This window comes from Cataglyphis hispanica, chromosome 17 (genome assembly GCF_021464435.1).
Source record: "Cataglyphis hispanica isolate Lineage 1 chromosome 17, ULB_Chis1_1.0, whole genome shotgun sequence".
Lineage (NCBI taxonomy): Eukaryota > Metazoa > Arthropoda > Insecta > Hymenoptera > Formicidae > Cataglyphis > Cataglyphis hispanica.
In genome coordinates, this window is record NC_065970.1 from 1,543,269 (window position 1) to 1,565,983 (window position 22,715).

Consider the following 22,715-nt stretch of genomic DNA (forward strand, 5'->3'; position numbering starts at 1 on the left):
GAGATTCTGGCCAGGCCAGTTTGCACTGGTTTGCATACTTCTTTTATTAGAAGAAAAGACAAAAATACTAGATTGAATATATATCCCGTTTATATTCATGTGTTTATACATATCGAACTTCGTGCTCTGTTTATTTCTGCTATTTATGGACTAGCGTTACAAGAGCTAAACTTCAAATCGTAAAAGATGCAATTTGTTGCAGAAATTAGAATGACGCGGTAATATTCTACTATATTCGAGTCTAAATAATTTTTCCTTTGAGATATGTATTGTGAGATTATATGTAAGAATCGGTAGAACTTCGCCAAAGCCGATTGACGAGCAGCAGATACATAAATATGTCGACGATGGAAGGCTCACTCAGCAAGTGGACAAATGTTGTTAATGGATGGCAATATCGGTGGTTTGTTTTGGATGACAATGCTGGTCTTCTATCATATTATACGGTAAAATATCTGCAAGAATATAGTTGCATTAAATATAGATTTAAATATAGATTATTTGTTATTAATTTTAAATCTAGATTATATCTTACTTCCTTTTTTTTATAATATGTATGTAATACCTTGCTCTATCTTTTTTTCTGAGTAAATCTCAGTAAGTTTTCTGAGTAACTCTTATTATATCTTTAATGGCTTTTTTTTTCATTTAGAGCAAAGAGAAAATGATGCGTGGAGCTCGTCGTGGTTGCGTACGATTAAGAGGTGCTATTATTGGTATTGATGATGAAGACGATAGTACATTTACCATCACAACAACTTCCTGCAAAGATGATCCAAAAACATTTCATTTCCAAACACGTAACGGCGAAGAAAGAGAACGTTGGGTTCGAGCACTAGAAGATACAATACTTCGACATTCCCATACGGTATGAAGAAGTAGATGGAAAGAAAACTTGTTAAATTGATAATAATATATCATATTTTTTATAATATAACAAAAATAACGAAATAAGATTGTTATATAAAATAATATTGTAAAGCTGAGTACAATGTAGAAAATTAATTGTTGCAGAGATGGGATCCTAAAAAATCACCTCCTAAACACGATTTTGATCGCAAAGTAGCAGAGGCGGATGTTTATCTTCAACTTCTGATTGATCAAATTAAATTAATTGAAGACAAACAAAATGCAGCTGAAAATGAAGAAAAGCAAGAAAAGTATTCTACTATTTTGGCACAGGCTAATGCTATGCTTAATTCTGTTAAACATACTATTGTCCAATTACAAATTGCAAAGGTAGTTATTATATCAATTTATTATTTATTATTTGTCGTAATTATTTTATATATGGATTGACTAATATTTTTAGAACACAGCAATACCTGTTAATGGGATATATAGAGGACCATCAAATTCTATGCATGTCTCATCTCAACTTCCTCATGGTAAAAATATTTATATTTATTTCTAATTATGTTTTTTTTTTATAAATATGTTTGTCTATGAAGAATTGCATTTTTAAAATTTGATATTAGTTGCAGCTGGAACACCAGAAGCGACAGTGCAAACTGGTATTGAATTAGGCTCTGAATGTGTAGAACCAAGAATATCCATATTACCAAATGGTTAATGTCGTATGCAGCATTTATTCTGACATAATTTAAACAATTTTTTTTATCTTGTTAATTGTGTGTTGCTGAAGTATTATTTTATGTTTTCAGTTGTAGACAGGGACTTACCAGTACCACAATTCTCATATTCATCGTCTGATGAGGACGACGATTACTTTGACGCCGCGGACGAAATACAAACTCCGATTGTTCAGAATCACATTACTCTGTAAGTATAATAGATTATAACAAATATAAATAAAAATACTTCTACATAAAAATATATAGAACATAAGGTTAATTTTCTTTGTTTATGATATATAGCACATACAAGTCTTATCATAATATATTGATCGTAATCTTTTTAATAAAAAGCCTTTTTATCAATGCATATTTGATAAAATTATATATGCAAGCATAGATATATTTTATTACATGGTAAAATAATATATAAATACTTTTCATTAGATGTCAAGGTAATCGATTGTATTCACCCATGGAAAACATTATGGGAGATAAACGCAAAGAGCCGCCTCTACCGCCTATCAAAGGCGATGGATCTGTAGATTACGATGGTGAGTCAACACTTCCATTTTGATATAAATTTTATTACATATTATTTGTTAATTTTATTTTTTTTTTATACTTTATTACTATTGATTATAGAAAATTATAATTTTTTGAACGAAATGTAACACCGAATTTATTTAGCACTATATTCAACATTATACAATCTCTTAATTGTGATATCTGTACCAGAAAAATTGCAAATTTATATAGAAATAATATCTTGATATATATATATATATATATATATATATATATATATATATATATATATATATATATATATCGAGATATTATTAGCCTATCAAAGTCTGGCTGGAACGTTTGGACTCACCCTGTACATATTTGACTTACAAAGCTAGAATGTGATAAAGAGAATGATATCTAATACTTGTGGATGTCTTTGACATATTGATTAAAAAATCATCAAAATAAAAATCTGATAGAAATGCATTACTATGGATATATTTTTGCAACACATGTTAATTTTATTTATGTATAATATATTCTACTTTTTTCTAGTACTGTATATATACATTTTATTGAAAATTGATTATTGCATGTGTTATAAGATTTCAATGTGATACAAGGAAGTTGAGTTTTGCGACTAGGGTATATGTATAATGAATATCTTGCATGCCTGTTGTAAATACATACATATAGTTTGTTTTAATAAATAATGCAATTATACTGAGCGTAAGAGATAGAGGGGATATATGTATATATAGCATTTATGTAAAATGTAAAGTACATATTGTCGATAATGCAGGCCGTGTTTTAGTATATGTCTAATCATCTGTTTTATCCACCGCGACCATTATTGATTTCTCGGTAATCGTGAATATTACTTTTGACATATTAGCGTTCTATAAGCAGACACTCTTGCAAACGCTTCATGTCTCTCTTTTAAAGTGACAAATAAATAGAATAGAAAGAGAGTGTATAAATGTATTTAATTGACATGACAATGAATAAGGAAAGACAATTCCGACAGAACTTTGCATTCTGTCATTTGTTATTAAATCGAAACATCCATCGGGATATTTCGCGTTAATCAGAAACTCTTTGACCCTCCGGAATAAGGAGCTTAGGAATGGATACTAGTTGGTCTATCCTTGCAAGACAATATGTTGGACATAACTTCAAGTCGTAAGTTATATATAGTATAGATATATGTGCATTAAAAAGTTGTCAGGTTAAGTTTATTCAGAACTATCTTAATATTGTTAGTCGCAATGAGAGAGATTTACAAATTCAAATTGGCAGTGTTTCCAAGATCTCCATATTTCTTTGTAAATATTTATTAACTTAAACATTGAGAATGCATGTCTGTTACAGCTCTTTACGAAGAAGAAAGCGAAACAGAAAGTAAGTGATAATATGTAAAGTATAAATAATATAAACGTAAACTATTATAAAAAAATTATTTTGTACATATCTATTATTCATAGTGGATTCCATGGAGAGTCATGGGTCAGTCGTGACTCATCTCCTGTCCCAAGTGAAGATTGGTATGGATTTGACAAAAGTTGCCTTACCAACATTTATCCTAGAGCGCAGATCACTCCTTGAGATGTACGCTGATTATTTTGCTCATCCTGATCAGTTTGTAAGGTACTGTAAACTATTTGATTTAATAAGATTATTCAACATATACTATTGTATTTGTTTTAAAATCTTTGTTATTATAATCTTTTGAAAGTAATGATTTTTTCCTTACTTTAGCATTGCAGATATGCCTACACCTCGAGAAAGAATGATGCAAGTAATTCGTTGGTACTTGTGTAGTTTTCATGCAGGACGTAAATCTGGTGTAGCTAAAAAACCATATAATCCCATATTAGGTGAAATTTTTCGATGTCATTGGAACATACCAAACATTAGTTCTTCTGATAATGCTACAGATAATAGCGTTAAACTTGTATCAGATGGTCCAGTACCATGGTGTAAAGAAAATCAACTTGCTTTTATTGCTGAGCAGGTTTCTCATCATCCACCAGGTAAATATTTTTTAATTCAAATAATTTATCTATTTAATTATATGGATTTATATAAAATAACATTAATTTATTATATTGTTTGCAGTTAGTGCATTTTATGCTGAGCATGTTGGGAAAAAAATTAGTTTTGGAGCTCATGTTTGGACAAAGAGCAAGTTCTTGGGTTTAAGTATAGGGGTACACAATGTAGGAAAGGGTTGGGTAAATGTACTAGAACATGGGGAGGAATATGTTCTAACCTTTCCTAATGGTTATGGCAGATCTATCCTCACTATACCATGGATAGAATTAGGAGGAACTGTAACAATAAATTGTGTACAAACTGGCTACCATGCAACAGTAGAATTTTTAACGAAACCTTTTTATGGCGGTAAACGGAATCGGATTACATGTCAAGCATTTCAAGCAGGAGATAAAAAACCATTCATTGTTATAAACGGAGAATGGAGTGGAGCAATGGAAGCAAAGTGGTCGGATGGTGTAAGTTGGAATATTATGAATAGTTAAACATGTTTAATTAATAAAGATTAAATGCTATAATACTTTGAGTGTTTCAATATTTTATGTAATAAGTTATTGTGAAAATTTGTAAATTATTAATGAATTCTAATGTGTACAATATAATTATTCATAAAAATTAATTGTCTGCTATAATATCTGTCTTTTTTTCTTTTTTACAGCGCTGTGAAGTCTTTGATGTAAGAGAACTTAATACAGAAAGGAAATTGGTTAAAACAGTATGTGAACAGGAAGAGTGCGAATCACGAAGAGTTTGGCGCGATGTAACAGTTGGCCTACGTATCAACGATATGGATAAAGCTACAGCGGCGAAATGTGCAATTGAACAAAAGCAACGAGATGAAGCAAGATTTCGAAAGGAAAATAATATGGCGTGGCAAACGAAAGTAAGGACAATTTTTATTTGATCTTTTCGTTTATCATATGATTATTATCGATCATATTTTCTAATTTTTATTGAACAGCTTTTTAAGGAAACCAAAGACGGTGGCTGGATGTACATAAAACCTCTTGTAGATAGAATATGTAGTTCTAATGATCAAATGAATATCACATAATGTAAGATGATATTACATGATATTACATGACACAGCAAATATAGCACAATAGTAGAAGAAAGATCATGACCTAATAAGAGGCCATAAGAGCTATAATAAAATAAGTTTAATTCAAAATACATACTTTCACGCATCTGAATAATTTCATCGAATATTGTTAACCATAATAATCATTTAGTTAGTTTGATTAGAAAGGAGACAACCTGATATTATTCGCCGTTTTATTTTTCGCGTCATGTTTTAAGTTGAGTTTATATATAATAAACATATCTTTTCAACAATATTAATGATATGAATTTTTACATAGTATAAAATTATATCTCTTCCTTTTCTTTATCCTCGAAATAATAATTTCACAGATAAAATGTTTCAAACTTTATTATATCAATTTCATATATATGTGAAATTTTTTATGTATGTAACATTTATTGATACTAAATTTCTTATAAAAGGAGTTATATGTACAATATCTATGTATATTGTATTGTACAGATTGCATGCTTATATACAAAAGTCAGTTTATGAAGTCATTAGACATATATAATATATTCTAGAATTATAGAATTATTTTTGTGCAATCTCTTGTGGATTTCTTATTGGTAAATACATATTTCCAATATTTAAGCCTACATATTTTACAATAATGGATTTCTAAAATAAATAAATTATTATATATATATATATTTTTTTTTTTGTGCCAAAACATTAATGAAAACTAATATTTTATTTTTATTGTAATGTATAAATTTCTTTTCATAAATTTTAGTAAAAATTTTAGTTTTATTAATCAAATAAGTTACTAATATCATGAGAAGTAAAAATATATTGTAAAATATGTTCTGCCTATGCATATTAGTATATTATTAATTATGATACATGCAATGTCGAAAAATAGTATAAACATATGCAAATATTTCTTTATTATATATAAAAATAAGTACAAAAATATATATAATATATAAAAATTATAATACACAATTATTTAGCTATAGTATTTAGTTCACAATGTCTTGTAATACAATATAACCAACAAGATAGTCTGTAGCAACAGTTCTATAAACATGAGGCAGTCGTTTTGTCGATGATAACAAATAATTTAAACCAGCTTCTATTATAGATAAACTTACTTCAAGGTATTTAATATTTGAATAATTAGTATTAGTAATTTTACTTGTTCCATATTTATATAAAACTTTGGCTGCACATTTCTGTTGTAAGGAAATAGTGTCATTTATTACTTTATGATTAGGCTCTGTAATTAAAGTTAATTTACAATCCATTGGTCTTATCAAAAGACAATGAATTTGCTTGCCAACAGATGTTTGCAAGATAATTTCTTCTCCTAAAATTTCTCCCAATGATTCTTTTATAAGTACTAGAAAATCATTAAGTGGATCAGTAGCATTCATGGTATTCAGTGCACTACTTTGTGGTTTATAATCCACGCAACAGTTCCATATTTTGAATAAATTATATGCATGAGGTGTTCCTATATGCAATAAACATTTATTACAAATCAATGCTTTATTATCTATATGTACATTGTTTTCAAAAATAGTTTTGTGTAACACAGAGAAACAAGAGCCATATAAATAGTCAGATTCCTTTAACTGTATATCTGTAACAACATTGGAACTATGCTTACAACAGAACCACTCATCTGGATCGTATTCTAGATTAGGTAAAGATAAAAACCTTTTAAAATTAATCGATTTTGAAAGTACATTTTTACAACAAGTACATAATATAATACATTCTGATGTTTTAAATAATTTGATATTGTCTAAAAATGGCTGTGAACTATTATTTGATTGAACTGAGGTATTCGTATCAGTTACAATTTCCGTACTGAATGATCCAAATACAGATTCTAATGGTGCCGTTTGTAAACGAAAACAAATCCAATTATTTATTACACTTAACATGGACAGAGAAGTAGGTATAACTTTTACAGATGGCAACGAAAGATTTATGCAACAGTCTTCGAGTACTAATATTATATTACTTTCCAGAAGTTTAATTTGAACTTTTTTTAAACAGAGATCTTTTCGTACGGCAATAAACGCATTGCAGGATTGCAATCGTGGTCTTAATTCTAACGTAATGAACTCCATTGATTATCGTTCATCGATGTAACCGTGTCATCATATAATAGTAATGCATTTTTCCCCGATTGTAATTCTAAAAATACAATACAAAATAAGATTTCCTCTTTTAAAATCCGCGTTTAATATTATTTCAAATATATTGTGTATAGTTTTGTAAAAAATACTTACTGATTACATATACGATGTGTCGTATAATGCATACTAGCACGTGCTTGTTACCAAATAAAAAAAGTATATATCAGTGTTTCAAAGTGCGTTTCGTTTGACGTTACAAAAGTTTCGAAGCGTTTAATTGGCCAAAGATTTCTTTGCTCTGATTGGTCATTTATCTTATTGCACATGCGTATATATCGCATAAAGTCCTGTATTCTGATCCACAACTTTTATACATGGCTGTAGATGGTTGAGATGTAGCACGAACACGGACATACTTCTGGCGTTATACTCTCGCGTTCCCGCGAAGATTCGTATAACCTCTCTTCTTTATCTTTTGCGATCGTTTTACATCCTTACCACAACGTCGATGTGTTTTTCCGTATCGTACATCATACATTTGACGATTGCTAGTAGCTGCATCACGTAATAAAAACGTGTCTCTTGAACGTGTCTGTAGAATGACAAAATTATTAGTAAACGAAGCAATTTATTGATGCTCCGACCTGACAATTAATGGTCAAGGATAGCTTGACAGTTCATTCTTATTAGCGACATATACCGAGTGAACAATTCGTCTTTTTGTGAATCGAGAAAAAACACGCAATGCAGGCTTGAAATTTACGCGAAAGTAGATGCGGAACATCGGTGGAGAGAATATATAAGAATTAATTATCCGATAAATATCTTAATATTTATAATTATTAACTTAAGAAGAAAGAGATAAGAGAGACACATATAAAAAAGATAAATGTTACATGATACGCGAGTCCCCATTGACTTCAAGTGATAATCTCGTATAGTATATATTGTTGTTGACACTTTTAAACAGCAAATTACCAAATGTCAAAGAACAAACTCAACTTGACACTACCCCCTGGTTCGATAGAACCGGTACCAGCAGTGTCACCGTCACCACCGGTTCCACCTTTGCCCACATATCCGGAACCCCCAGTGATACCTGAGTAAGTCAAAGATTCAATTATTTCAAGCACTATTATATAATTCATTATTTAATTTTCTCAATATAATTTAATGTCCAAGATTTAATTATTTAAGGGAACATAAGTTTAAATTTAGAATATTGTTGATATATAGGATCATAAGAAATGTATTTACATTTCTTATAATGTGTACACTAAGTTTCCTCAAAGTATCCTTTGAAGCTTAAAGTATCCTAAAGAAAATTAAAGAAAGAAAAAGAAAAACTCGTATATACACATCATAAGAAATGTGTACACAAGTTTTTCTCTTTCTTTCTTTAATTTTTTTTACTCTATCACAATTGCACAGAATCTTTTCATTGTAGACATAAATTTGAAAATAAAATTTTTTACAGCGGTGTAATGGGTAAAATGAGCATAGATGCTATTCAAGAGAGATTAGAGGAATTAGAAATGGATGAGGAGCAGAGAAAACGATTAGAAAGCTTTTTAGGACAGAAAGAAAAAGTTGGAGAATTATGCGATGAGGATTTTGAGAAGCTAGGTGAATTAGGTGCAGGTAATGGTGGTGTTGTTATGAAAGTCAGACATAAAGAATCAGGTCTTATAATGGCAAGAAAGGTAAATAATTTATGTTATATACTTTCATATCTTTAAATACTTACAAAATACTCGTTAGAGATAGTAAATGCATTTTTATCTGAGATTTGTTTATATTATAGCTAATACATTTGGAAGTAAAGCCAGCTATTAAGAAACAAATAATCAGAGAATTAAAAGTATTGCATGAATGTAATTTTGCACATATAGTTGGATTTTATGGTGCTTTTTACAGGTAATATCTTAAAAATTATTTTTGAGTTTTATATAATAAATATTTTTTTATGAGAGTTGAATGCGCACACACACACATGATATTTATATTTCAGTGATGGAGAAATTAGTATATGCATGGAATATATGGATGGTGGATCATTAGACCTAATATTGAAAAAAGCAGGACGAATTCCAGAACCTATCTTAGGTACAATTACATCTGCTGTAAGTAACATTTTTATTATTAATACAATTAGAAAAAGAAAAAGCAGCAGAATCTTACAATTTAAGTTAAATATGATAACATACTATACATATATATATATATATATATATATATATATATATATATATATATATACTTATACTTATACTTATAATTATATAATATAATCTAATAATAACTATGTAGTTTTCTAACTGAACATGATAAGATGTAAAAACATGAAATACACTTAGAGAGATACCATATATGATGGATTGTTGATTAATGAGTGTGTTAAATTATATATTGGAAAGTATGTATATTTTTCTATGAAATTGTAATAGAAAAAAAAACATTTTAATAGTATGTTTCTCTTTCCATAATTCCACCAGGAAAGAGACGAATACATAATCGTCTAATTTCATCATAAACCCAAAGAAACGCACCGAGCGGTAAGCAAGGCCAGTACCAATAAGCATTTAGTGGCATTGTTTTCAATACATACTCTGTGCCTGGAACATAGAGCAAGATCCCTGTTAGGATAGCTTCAAAAACGAAAGAGAAATTAACGAACCAGTTGCCCATTCCTTGTTGAAAGATGGAGTTGCGTCTGGTTTTGCACATTACCAAATCTACCATTTGTGTTATAACGATGGAGAGAAAATATCCGCTCTGCGCTTCCATTAACAGTTTCATTCTATTCTCGTAAGTCCACGTTTGACCCCAAGAATCTTGTAAATCATTGATAGTTGGATTCTCCCAGTCTATTCGTAAACCAAATAGACGATCGGGCATAAAGCCGTTCATCATAAGTATCATAAAGTATGTGTAGAATCCAGCGAAAGACTGCGTCATTCCTATTTGACCATAAGTAATGGATATTAAACGCTTGTTTACCAACTTATCGTACTGAGGATTTCTCGGTGCACGGCGCATTATATCGGATTCGGCCTGTTCATATGCCAGAGCGATGGCAGGAACCACATCGGTGCCGACATCTATGCAGATGACCAATTCGATGACCAATGGTAGAGGAATCGCTAGTATTAGACCACTCAGCATCGGTAACATTTCTGGTACGCTTGATGTTAAGGTATATGCAATCGATTTTTTTAAATTATCAAATATCAGACGACCTTCTTCGACACCAGTCACAATCGATGCGAAATTGTCATCCATGAGTATCATGTCTGCAGCATTTTTGGCCACGTCGGAACCGGCGATACCCATTGCAACTCCTATGTCAGCCTGTCGCAACGCCGGCGAATCGTTGACACCGTCGCCGGTAACTGCCACGATTTCTCCCAACCGTTGGCAGCTGTCCACGATCAGCAACTTTTGCTGTGGTGACGTCCTCGCAAACACGATCTCCTCGTAACGGCGTATGATATAATCCAATTCGTTCGAATCCATCATTCTTAATTCAGAGCCGGTGATGATGGTCGCACCAGTATCCGTTTCGCTCACTTGCGAATAAGACTTATTCTGTAGGATCGCCCGCTCATAACGGGTCTCATGACCTTCACTTATGATACCCACCTTTTTGGCAATTGCCATCGCCGTCACTGGATGATCGCCTGTTACCATGATCACCTTGATACCAGCGGTGCGACACTTTTGAACTGCCTCCGGCACGTTAGGCCTGGGCGGATCCTGTAAGCTTATCAATCCTACGAATCTGTATCCTTTGATTGGAAAATTGTAGGTCTCGGGCGATTCGGTATTAAACTTGTACTGTGGCCCATATACATTGCTTGGCAGACGCATATCGCAATATGCCAATACGCGTTCACCGAGATAGCCCAACTCCAGGCAGGCTCTGCGAGATATGGCATGGTCCCTGTTGTCCATCTCTTTGGTCTCTCCTTCTGCTGTTAATATCGTCGCGCAGTTCTCCAATATCACTTCCGGAGCACCTTTCAGTATCATTCTGTAACTATTGGCTTCTCGATGTATCGACATCTGATATTTGGTTATAGAACTGAAAGGGATCTCGGCCACTTTCGGATAAGCCTCGCGAAATCGCTGTGTCGGATGTATGTGTTCGCAGAACCTGAGGATACCGGTTTCAGATGCGTCGCCGATTATCTCACGCTGTTCGATGGGCGCTATTCTATAGGACTCGGCAGTGAATTCAGCACGCAGACAGAGAGTGGAGACTTTCAGCATAATGTTAAAGGCCAGTTTCTCCAGCAGTATATCTCTTTCGACACCAATCCTTTCGCCTGGCGGAAAATTGTATCTAGTATGGCCGAACCACAGATTAGATACGGACATTTTGTTCTGCGTAAGAGTGCCCGTCTTATCGGAACAGATTGTCGACGTTGAGCCTAAAGTTTCGACCGCCTCCAGATTTTTCACTAGACAGTTCTTGCTCGCCATTCTTTGTGCGGTCAATGTTAAAACTGTTGTCACGGTCACTAACAATACCTCAGGTACATTAGCGATAACTATCCCGAGCAGATAGGTGAACGCCCGTACAAGACTGGGTTCCAGTAACAATGATAAACCGAAAAAAACAATGCCACACAAAATCGCCACGATCGTAATGATTTCGACAAAGTGCCTGATCTCTTTCGCGATCGGCGTTTCGATCTTGGCGAGATGCGACGTGAGACCGGCTAATCGCCCTATCATTGTGTTATCGCCCGTAGCGATCACGATTCCCTTGCCATCGCCCGCTACGGCAAACGACGTAGCGAAGGCAACATTAGAAGACTCGAGAGGATTCTTGTCGGTGGGATAATCAGTGCGCGTCACCGGCTCGCTTTCGCCGGTGATACTGGAATTCTCGACTCTTAATCCATGACACTCGATTATCCTGATGTCAGCCGGTATTTTGTCACCCATCCGTATCTCCACCAGATCACCCAGAACTAGCTCTTCCGTACCAAGACGTAATTTTACACCATCGCGAATCACCGTAGCAAAAGTAGGCACCATCTTTTTGAAGGACTCCATCACTTTAATATTTTTACTTTCTTGTATGTACGCAAACACGCCTGAAGTGATGCATATCGAGACGATGATTATGCCTAGCCATACGATACCAATATCAGGCTCTCTCATGTAGAAAGTAAAAATATACAGAATGAAACATAGAGTCGCGCAAACCCAGAGCAATGCGGCGAATCCGTGGAACATGCACTTTAAGAATTTGAGATATTCTGGTGTAACTTTGGGCGGTGACAAAGCGTTTGGTCCGTCTCGTGCGAAAATTTTGTTTGCTTCTTCCTTTGTCAGGCCTGTTTCTGTGTTCGTATTCAGTTTCTTACATAAATCCTTCAAAGCTATCATATGATCGATAGTTTCTAATTCTTGATGCAGCTCTAGTATTTCTTGCTCGGTCAGTCTCTTCCTGTATAGGTGTACGGAGGACACGCGACTCGGTTGATGCGGTACAGAGGCTACACGGGTCGGTGCCTTTGAGGTGCTCGCTTGCATTTTTGCAAAGGAATTTTATAAATTATATAATTTTACACATAATGCTTCTCTTTTTTTTTTCAATGTTTAATAACGATCTGAAGTCGTCTCCTTACCAATTTTGTCGAATACTTGTGCTTATTTGTTTTTGTAATAATGCGAGAAGTCATGCGCTTCTTCTTTACAGGTTTTGAAAGGCTTGAGTTACTTGCGAGATAAACATGCCATAATGCATCGCGATGTAAAACCAAGTAATATCTTAGTTAACAGTGCGGGTGAAATCAAAATCTGTGACTTTGGTGTTTCCGGTCAATTGATCGATTCAATGGCCAATTCATTTGTCGGGACACGAAGCTATATGTCGGTAAGTTTATAATTAATTAAAGCTATTCTATCATATGGAATGATATAAATATTCGTGAGATAGATATTTTGCGTTTTTACAGCCAGAAAGACTCCAAGGAACGCATTACTCGGTACAGAGCGATGTTTGGTCACTTGGATTGTCGCTCGTGGAAATGGCGATCGGGATGTATCCGATCCCACCACCAGACGAGAAGACTTTAGCTTCAATATTCGGTCCGCAATCGACACAACCGCCTGCGGAGAATCCGGTGACGAATAGTGTGTCTACGCCGACCACGCAATCGCCAGGACACAGTCAGTATTTACTTGCAAAATTTACCAAATAATCGTGTCATTAATCGTTGATTCTTCATTTCTTAGGCGCAAGCAGTCCAAGACCCATGGCAGTATTCGAACTATTGGAGTATATAGTCAACGAGCCGCCGCCGAAATTACCGCCCGGAATATTTAGCGACGCTTTTATGGATTTCGTCGATCGATGTTTAAAGAAAAATCCAGCCGAAAGAGCAGACCTAAAAACATTAATGGTAAGTTCCTTTTTCTTTCAGATAAAAAAAAGCACTGATCGTTTAATGGAAAGAGAACCATTACATTTCACGATCATATATTTTAGAATCACGAATGGATAAAAAAAGCCGAATCAGAAAATGTAGATTTTGCTGGCTGGGTATGTCGTACGATGGACTTACAACCAACTACGCCAACGCATTTAGCGAGCGTGCAATCCTGAATAAATGTAACTCTTACATACTTGACTACATATATTCGCGTTCAGTATTCCTAAGTCATCTCTTAGTTTGTTTAGGTTTTCATTCGGTCAAACGGTGGCGTACATCCGTGTATATCCATTTATTATGATTTTTTTTCATAAAATATATCGGGATGCGCTAAGTAGAGGCTCTGTTGAATGAATCATCATTCAACTGCATTGCGTGATTAATTCAAGTTTACCAAGGATTTACCTATGAAAGTAATAATACCAGATCCGATTAATTAATATCGCATTAAGACACTTACTAATTGTAACTCAATATGAATGTAGTAAGGAAACAGGAATCTCTTTCTCTTTTAAATCATCTGTTTTGGTCATTTTCTTACTTTTATTGGAGGGAGAGAAACGATTAAATCATGTAATGTATAAGAGTTATAAAACATCGTGTTATAATATAGGTGGTCTATTAATTCTTGTGAACAGAACAAATCATGTTTCGAAATCTGCTCGCTTAGCGTAAATGTATTATCGTGCAAGTAATTTGCACATAGCACGCCACTGTGCCAAATATTAATTTCTTTTATTTTATATGTTGGTTTTTTTACTTTTGTGTTGAAAGTATGTAAGAAAAAAATTGCAATATATAAGTTCATTATTAGAAACTCATGGGCAAATTATGTTCCCCGTGATATAATTAGGATACACTACTAATGAGCATCGAACTTACGAACGTCTCGTTTGAGAGAAAATTAACTAGATCGAATTACTTCTATAACATTTGTACCTGACACATCCATAGGAATGTTATTTACATGATTAAAAACTTCATATTAAACTCAAATATGATTCATATCAAATTGTTTTTATATCAATGTAGCTGCGATTAAAGACGATTTTAAATTTAATTTTAACTTTTCTATATAATGAAATGTTTTTCATCATAAAATAACTATTTAAAAAAATTGAGTATAGAAATTGTTTCGACAATATAATATTTATATTTTCAAATACTCTAAATATTAATTTATGTGCTTACGATTAAATTTTTGCAAATTTATCGATACTAATATGAATCTAGATTCACAATAGATTATTACATCCGATATAAAAGGCCAACTATTATTATCGTATAATTAACAGATTTATTAAGAAGAAGCAAACCTGATTTTTCATATATAATTGCGGCCTTATCTTGTAAGTGATTACAATATTTCTCATAACACAATTTGAATCATGTTTATATATTCGAATTATAAGATAAATAGAATTAATATATGTGAGTCCTTTTACTGCAAAATATGTAAATGTATGTGCACAGTGGGTGATATTTTTAATTCCATTTAAATAACGCTAAATATACAATGAAGACTATTTACACTATTGCTCTTTTATCTAAAGATATAAAGATAAGATAAAAGACGTGATAATAAAATAAAGTTGAAATATTTTATTTTTATTTTGTTTGTGTGTATAATAAATAATAATTATTATTATAAAAAAAGAAAAATTATCCAAATTACAGCAAAAGAATTGACTTTTTGTACATCTAATCGTATGTCAATCCTTTTGTATGTACAATATGTATAAAGTGCATTTTTTAAAAATGTCACTTTATAATTACTAATTTAAAATTCACAAATATTTGAAGAACTAGATATTACACATTTAATTTTGTAGTACTTAGTCAATGGTTACATCATTATTGGTAAAAGTTTATAAAGTTATTTATAAGTTTTATAAATTTGAAATATTCATCACCCAAGTATCACAAGTACAGATAGTATACAGACAGTAAGATTGTCAGGAAAAACATAAATAGATGGTATATATATATATATATTATATATATATATATATATATATATATATATATATATATATATATATATATATAAACTTGTAATTTTAGAATCAATTTATCGCTTGTTGAAATTGTTTATGTTGAACATATTTTGTAAGTACAATTTGCAAATTAGTATCATATTATATAGTGTGTAATAAGAGAGTAATTTGCGAATTGGTTTAAAGATCACCAGATTATGATATGTATTATGATGTTAAATCAAGTGAGATTTACTTTTCACAATATGTAAAAGCGTAAAACGCTCAAGTAAAATTTCATATTATGTTTGTATTATAATAGAAACAATAACATTAATAATAAGGATCGATGCATATAATGCCATTTATTGTGAAGTGCGGTCTCTATTATCTGTCATAGAACGATAATATACAAATTTAGTTGCAGCAGAATCGTGTGATAAAATGTATAATATGCCAATATAATTTAGGAATTTTATCAAGCGATAACTCATAATAAATTTCAGCAAAGTTCGTAATTCCTATAGCACTTATTAAAATATGTGCACATTCCTTGTCGCAAATATGTGCATAGTAATTGCAATTGTATGGATTCACTATATCTATCTAAGCATTATTAATTATAAATACAATAAAATAATCACAATATTGTAAATGTAACTCTATGTTTAATATCTCAATACTCAATGTAGTTACATATTGTTTTATGTCATAAATTTTTTTTTATTAATAAAACATATACACGATCACATGGCATTAATTTATGATGTAAAAAAATTCTCTTCTCTTATTAACTTTATACTTATATATCTCGGTTTATTCATATAACATAAAGTAAAATACCATTATATAACAATATGTATTATACAGTTTTAAGAATCATTGGTTGGCATATTGATAGTATAACTATTCATAGAAAATCTATCATACAGTTATAGAGAAAGAGAGAAAATAAACATGCCAAAATCTTTAAAAATATATATCTTCAGGCCCCAAATCTTCATTTTCATAACTATAAAGAGAATCAGAATCTTCATCAATCCAATAATCATCATCATATATATCTTCATCAATCATATCTTCATCAATATCAAACATATTAAATTCATCATCACATAAATCCACGTTGACTATTTGCAAAAGCGGGGACGGTTGCTCTTCATCTTGTTCTTTGTAGGGAAAAATGGATGTATTTCCAATAATCATCTTTAACATTACATTATTCGATCGAGTGTTGCAGGCATCTTTAGCGGCATCGAGAGTGATGTTGCTGATATTATGACAGCCAGAAATATCCAATAATTGTAATTGAGGTGAAGATCTAATGAACTTTGACATGCCCTCATCACTAAATAACGTACATTTTCGACATTCTAATTCTTTTAAGCCACACATATTTTCCAATCCATTATCAGTAATTTTCCTTATATAACTGATGATTAATTTTTCTAACTTTGGTAATGTAGCGACAGCTGCTAATCCACTATCAGTTACATCAAGGGCACCTATTGAATAAATAACAGAATTAAAAAGTTGACAAAGAATATATTGTATAATTGTGAATTACCTGTAATATCTAAATAAATAAGCTGTTGACATTGTTGTGCCAAATTAATAAGGAATTCGTCTGATACTAGAGGGTTGTATATAAATTTCAAGACTTTCAAATTGACAAGCTTAGTTAAGTGTAACACATCCGCTTTTTCTGCGAAAAGGAGACCTCCTTCAATCTCTAACTCATTCAGACTTTTACAATGTACGCCGATAGCTTTCAATGTGCGTACAGTTATGCCAGAACAGTTATTTATTGTAAGATGTTTCAAATTTTCAAGTTTTTTTAATGCCTGCACATGACAATATCAATATGTGTCTTACATATATACATATATATACATTATATATACATATAGTATTAGCAAAGTGAAGAGTTTTGACTTACTGTGGAAAAGAGATTATCTTGAATATTATCACATCTATCCAATATAATTGTATGTATAGTTTGTGCTGGTAAACATAGTAAAGACTTGCCCGTAATATTATTTTTACTTATAGCAAGATATTCCAATTTTTTATTTAGTTTGAAGAGATTTTTTAATTCATTATCACAGCTATATGTTGAAGGTCCTAAGCTAAATCTAGTTATATTTTTACAATTACTTGCTAATGTACCAATGCCTGATGCACAAATTGTTAGTGCAGTAACATCGATACTCGTAAGATTTGGACAAAGTTTTCCAACAATGGTCAATGTACTTTGCCGTAAAAAATTACTTGTATCAGATAGATTTATTTGTGTTAGGAACTTGCCACATTTTAATAATACTTTACGAAGTGTTGCTGTACGAATTGTATGAGTTTGTAAGAAACCCCATGTAGAGGATGAAAGATCCAATCTTTTCATCATACGCCAAGAATCTTGACTTAGATCTCTCCAGCGTTTGCAAACTATAAAGGCAATAGTAACAACAATGTATAACTAATTTATAAAAAATGTCTTATACAGAGCAAAAATAATAAATGCAATATGCTAGAGCTAGATATATAAAACCTCTACCATTAATATAAAATACTTGCCTCTTTCTATGCGAACTCTGTCAATGATTGGTAAAAATAAAAAAATATGTGTCAAACAATCATCATTCAATATATGAATGGACACATCTTCAATATCATTTTGCAAACATTGATGATATTGTTCATTAGTAGTCTTTTTCTCAAAAGTTTTATTTGATTCTTTTCCTATATTACATTTCCTATATAACTTTTGATCTACACTATCAGGTTGATGCCAGGAATCTGCAGCCATTACCCTCAAGTCCCTATTATGTAGTCTTATTTGTTTCTTACTCCCATCTTGCATGGCTCTACAAACAATTTATTCCAAATAACTTCCAAATAACAAATTTATTAATAATCGCTTTTTTCAAACTTACACCATTGCATCCTCTACTTTGGTGAAAGTAACAAATGCATAATTTTTTTTCCCTTGATTTCTACGTAAATAACAATTTTCAATATTTCCATATGCAGAAAAGCATTTACGTACATCTTTAAAAGTCGTCTATAAAAAATTTTTATGATTTTGTAGTACTAGTATCATTAATAAAATATATTGCATTAAGAATTAGGAAAATATGACACAAACCCTATCAGCCAAATTATTAACAAATAATTTTCGTATTGGTACACCGTCTATGGTTTCCTCACACAAATTATCTAAGCAAAGATATAACAATTTATTATGTATTGTTTCGATTGTCAATCAATATTGTTGAATATATAATATATATATACATATATTAAGAATTTTATCAATCTAGATGTTTATACAATGAATTCTGTCACCTGATTGGCAGTGACTGACAACATATAAATGATGCTCATGACTAGTTTATATACCATGAATTATACCATAAATCGTGTTGACAATGTGCCAAAAGGATGAGAAAATCAAAAGAGTCGAACGAGATGAGTTAACGTCAAAGTTTCAAGGTCGGTTATATCGTATATCAGATGAACACAAATATTTAACTTAACAAAGCTATCACTTGCTTGCTCAAAACATAGAAGTGTGTAGAGATTTTAAAAGATATTTAAATAAACAAAAATGTTCCATAAAAGCAATATTTATACTGTATATTATGCTTTTGTATCTAAATAAATGTATACAGGCTACTTTAATTTGTCTAATGTCTAGTGCATTGAATGAGATTTGCCATGAGAAAACAATCGAAAGTTTAAAGATTACATACACAAATGTAAGCATAAAATTAAACTTACCATCCGATACGATTTTACTTATGTGACAGAGCGTTTGGATATATTCGGCTTCTATAATATCAGCGATCATCGTTAATTTCTATTTTATGCAAATTCTATTTATTTATTTCGATTTTTTAATATTTTCAATAATCAAAAGAGTATCTCGCAAGAAACTCTCTTTATAGAAGCACAGAGGTACAGAAAAGTTCAGAGAAGTTTGAGAAAGCAATCATTCTGAATTTTATACATTCCTACATTTACCAGCTTCGTTTAATACTGCCATCTACATCCAGTTTAAAATTTACGCAGAAATATATAGCCAAAACAGTTTTTCGATATTGTCGAGAAAATCATCGTTTGATATGAATTCACTGCATGTATTTATAAATTCGAGGTTTTATAACTCCATATCAGATTACATATAGGAAAATTGAAGATTAAAGATTGGAATTTAACTATTATAATCAGAACAAAAGGAACTAAAATTTCTTTGTTCTGATTGGTCAAATATCAATCCTCAATCTCAATTTTCAATGCATAATCTGATACGGACTTTACTAAGAATATACCGGAAATAAAAGAATATATTGGAGGGATTCTATTTATCAAAAATTTTTTATTCGATATTTTTATATCGATATAGAAAAGAATATCGAACAATGTAAAACATTTTTAATTCAGACGCAACGTATAAATCTTTCGATAAAATATTTCGAGTACGTAAAATCTATATAATATTATATATTATAGAAAATATATATCCTCTCCTTTCTGTATGTATACACACAATTCGTACAATTAAAAAGCATCTCATTAGTTAGAATATTAAATAGTAAATAATAGCACTAATAACGCGTTTAATAAGCTATTATTAGCTTTATACTTGTGTTATGAAACTTATATTATTAAATATTAAAGAATTTATAAAAAAATGATAAACATCTAATGAAATATATATTAGGGTTACATTTTTATTTAATATTTTTTAATTTTAAATTTAAATATGTCTTAGGATTATTTTATGCACTGAATTGTTAATTTAAATTTAACTTTAATTGTTAATTTATTTTATATAAATGTTAAATTATTTAGATTAGTATAAGTTTTTATTTAGCTTTATATATATATATATATATATATATATATATATATATATATCTTGTCTAGCCACATATATATATCACATATTTTTACTTTATATATTTTTATATTTTATATGTATATTTTTTCTAAACAATTTTATTATTATGCTATCAGGAGCAATGGTGGCAACTGCCTGTGATCCTACATTCGAGAGACACTTTAAAGGTCATAGAGATGAAGTTACAGCTTTATGCTTTCATCCAAATGCGATTCAACTTGTATCAAGTAGTCTGGATAAAACATTATTAGTATGGAATTTGGCAGAATCAGTGCGAGCTTATAGATTTATAGCCCATAAAGATGGTATTTTGGATGTATGTTATGCACCATCTGGAGAAATTATAGCCAGTAGTTCAAAGGATAGATCTGTGCGAATATGGGTTCCTAAAGTTACAGGACAATCAATAGACTTTAAAGCTCACAGTTCTGCAGTGAGATCGGTACAATTTAGTCCAGATGGAGAAAAGGTAGATCCTTACCTTAATTAATTATTAGTCAATTTATTGTTTCTGCCATAATTGACTGCTTGTTTAGTTACTTACTGCATCAGATGATAAAAGTATAAAACTATGGATGGTATGTCAGAGAAGATTTCTCATGTCATTCAATGGACATACAAATTGGGTTCGGTGTGCTAAATTTTCTTCCGATGGTAGACTTTTAGTATCGTGTAGTGATGATAAGACGATAAAAGTATGGGACATTATTTCTGGACAATGCATTAAGACTTTTAATGAAATAAAAGGTTTGTTAGATATATGATAATTTTGCTCTCTTAATATTTAGAATAAAAATTTTGTTTTTGTTAGCACCTGCTGCATATGTAGAGTTCCATCCAAGCAATGCAGCTATTGGATCAGCAAATATGGGTGCATGTATTAAATTATATGACTTAAGAACAGGTTCTTTATACCAACATTATGCTGCCCATAAAGAATCTGTAAACATGATCAAGTTCCATCCAAAGGGTAATTTTATGTTAACAGCTTCTAGCGATTCTACAATGAAGGTACTTTAAGATTTCATGATTTCATATGGATAATGATTTTAAAATAAACTGTTTTTATCTCTTCTGATGAAAAATAAGAGAAACATTTAGGTTTTAGACTTATTAGAGGGCCGACCAATTTATACTTTGAAGGGACATGTTGGTAATATAACATCGATAACTTTCTCACAAGATGGTGAATTTTTTGGTTCTGGTGGCACAGATCGGCAGATTTTGATGTGGAAATCTAATTTTTGTAAAGATGACAAACCTAAAAAGTTTGCTAGACAATTAATACCTACTTCCAGCCAACAGGAACTTGATGATGTAGATAACAAATCATTTACAAACAATGACAAGCAAAAAGATGTGCAAGTGGAACATGATCAAGAGGTAGTAATAAACTGATATGCAAATAAAATACATTAAGTTGTAGAAAACATAACGATTGCGTGTAGTTTAAGAAAAAGAATATGTTAATTATTATATTATTAGCTGTAAATTTTATAGAATATATTATTTCAGTATTTACTAGAAACATTAGAAGAATTGGATTTGGAATCAGATAGAAATCATTGTAAAGGACCTATAGCTAAAATACCAAGGAAGAAAATTGAAGTGATTAATACAAGAAACATTAAACCTGAAAAACATCGTAGAGCAAATGTTTTAGTTCCGCAAGATCAGGTATCAGCTTGTATGCATTCGTCTAGTCAATCTATTAAAGCAGTAGAAGCATTGTGTGATCAAGTACAATCATTGCATGATACTGTTAATATACTAGAACAACGTTTGACGGTTTTAGAGGAAGCAATTATAAAATAATTTTGATTCCTCTATTTTAAATGTTTTAATTATTGATTAGAATAATATTTGTGTGAGTGTGTGTGAGAAATTTATAAATAATTATATCTTTCAAGCAGAATTTGAATTGAGAATAATTTAATGAAATATATTATAACAATTACATATTAAAGTTTTTCTTTTTTTCTCATATATTGAACATTCATTATAATTAATATAAACATATGCATAATTACAAAATCATATATTGCATTACAAATTCGAAACTTTAATC

The 22,715-nt window shown here is 31.0% G+C and overlaps 6 protein-coding genes across 11 annotated transcripts; 3 read left to right on the top strand and 3 right to left on the bottom strand.

Moving 5' to 3' along the window:
• The first annotated feature begins 13 nt into the window (after nt 1-13).
• Nucleotides 14-5,479, top strand: LOC126855903 (oxysterol-binding protein-related protein 9). Of its 3 annotated transcripts, XM_050603972.1 has the most exons (14): nt 15-218; nt 298-446; nt 653-868; nt 1,015-1,239; nt 1,313-1,388; nt 1,479-1,568; nt 1,665-1,782; nt 2,022-2,128; nt 3,459-3,488; nt 3,572-3,734; nt 3,846-4,120; nt 4,206-4,600; nt 4,801-5,025; nt 5,104-5,479. In XM_050603972.1, exons 2-14 carry the CDS (start codon nt 339-341, stop codon nt 5,194-5,196), a joined length of 2,121 nt encoding a protein of 706 aa, XP_050459929.1. In that variant the 5' UTR covers nt 15-218; nt 298-338; the 3' UTR covers nt 5,197-5,479. The 3 variants fall into 3 exon arrangements, with proteins under 3 accessions (XP_050459931.1, XP_050459929.1, XP_050459928.1); XM_050603974.1 differs by having other exon boundaries at nt 14-446; nt 1,485-1,568; XM_050603971.1 differs by having other exon boundaries at nt 15-446.
• Nucleotides 5,480-6,099: 620 nt separating this feature from the next.
• LOC126855910 (uncharacterized) lies at nt 6,100-7,611 on the bottom strand. Its single transcript, XM_050603984.1, has 2 exons — nt 7,473-7,611; nt 6,100-7,377 (listed from the first exon to the last, which is right to left on the bottom strand). Exon 2 carries the CDS (start codon nt 7,308-7,310, stop codon nt 6,192-6,194), a length of 1,119 nt encoding a protein of 372 aa, XP_050459941.1. The 5' UTR covers nt 7,311-7,377; nt 7,473-7,611; the 3' UTR covers nt 6,100-6,191.
• A 667-nt stretch (nt 7,612-8,278) lies between these two features.
• Nucleotides 8,279-15,742, top strand: LOC126855909 (dual specificity mitogen-activated protein kinase kinase dSOR1). Its single transcript, XM_050603983.1, has 8 exons — nt 8,279-8,422; nt 8,797-9,022; nt 9,124-9,236; nt 9,331-9,442; nt 13,033-13,209; nt 13,292-13,505; nt 13,572-13,738; nt 13,825-15,742. Exons 1-8 carry the CDS (start codon nt 8,301-8,303, stop codon nt 13,939-13,941), a joined length of 1,248 nt encoding a protein of 415 aa, XP_050459940.1. The 5' UTR covers nt 8,279-8,300; the 3' UTR covers nt 13,942-15,742.
• LOC126855904 (sodium/potassium-transporting ATPase subunit alpha-like) lies at nt 9,718-13,022 on the bottom strand. 2 transcript variants are annotated; one of them, XM_050603976.1, is made up of 2 exons: nt 9,997-13,022; nt 9,718-9,934 (listed from the first exon to the last, which is right to left on the bottom strand). In XM_050603976.1, exons 1-2 carry the CDS (start codon nt 12,864-12,866, stop codon nt 9,847-9,849), a joined length of 2,958 nt encoding a protein of 985 aa, XP_050459933.1. In that variant the 5' UTR covers nt 12,867-13,022; the 3' UTR covers nt 9,718-9,846. The 2 variants fall into 2 exon arrangements, with proteins under 2 accessions (XP_050459933.1, XP_050459932.1); XM_050603975.1 differs by having other exon boundaries at nt 9,718-13,022.
• A 342-nt stretch (nt 15,743-16,084) lies between the features above and the next one.
• On the bottom strand, nt 16,085-19,906 carry LOC126855906 (F-box/LRR-repeat protein 7-like). 2 transcript variants are annotated; one of them, XM_050603979.1, is made up of 8 exons: nt 19,768-19,906; nt 19,525-19,575; nt 18,890-18,960; nt 18,678-18,805; nt 18,319-18,608; nt 17,684-18,189; nt 17,312-17,588; nt 16,085-17,249 (listed from the first exon to the last, which is right to left on the bottom strand). In XM_050603979.1, exons 1-8 carry the CDS (start codon nt 19,787-19,789, stop codon nt 16,714-16,716), a joined length of 1,881 nt encoding a protein of 626 aa, XP_050459936.1. In that variant the 5' UTR covers nt 19,790-19,906; the 3' UTR covers nt 16,085-16,713. The 2 variants fall into 2 exon arrangements, with proteins under 2 accessions (XP_050459936.1, XP_050459937.1); XM_050603980.1 differs by lacking the exons at nt 19,525-19,575; nt 19,768-19,906 and adding an exon at nt 19,039-19,072.
• Nucleotides 19,130-22,605, top strand: LOC126855907 (POC1 centriolar protein homolog A-like). Of its 2 annotated transcripts, none has more exons than XM_050603981.1 (6): nt 19,130-19,236; nt 20,764-21,116; nt 21,184-21,394; nt 21,459-21,658; nt 21,749-22,030; nt 22,163-22,605. In XM_050603981.1, exons 1-6 carry the CDS (start codon nt 19,173-19,175, stop codon nt 22,460-22,462), a joined length of 1,410 nt encoding a protein of 469 aa, XP_050459938.1. In that variant the 5' UTR covers nt 19,130-19,172; the 3' UTR covers nt 22,463-22,605. The 2 variants fall into 2 exon arrangements, with proteins under 2 accessions (XP_050459938.1, XP_050459939.1); XM_050603982.1 differs by lacking the exon at nt 19,130-19,236 and adding an exon at nt 20,097-20,222 and having other exon boundaries at nt 22,148-22,605.
• Nucleotides 22,606-22,715: the final 110 nt, after the last annotated feature.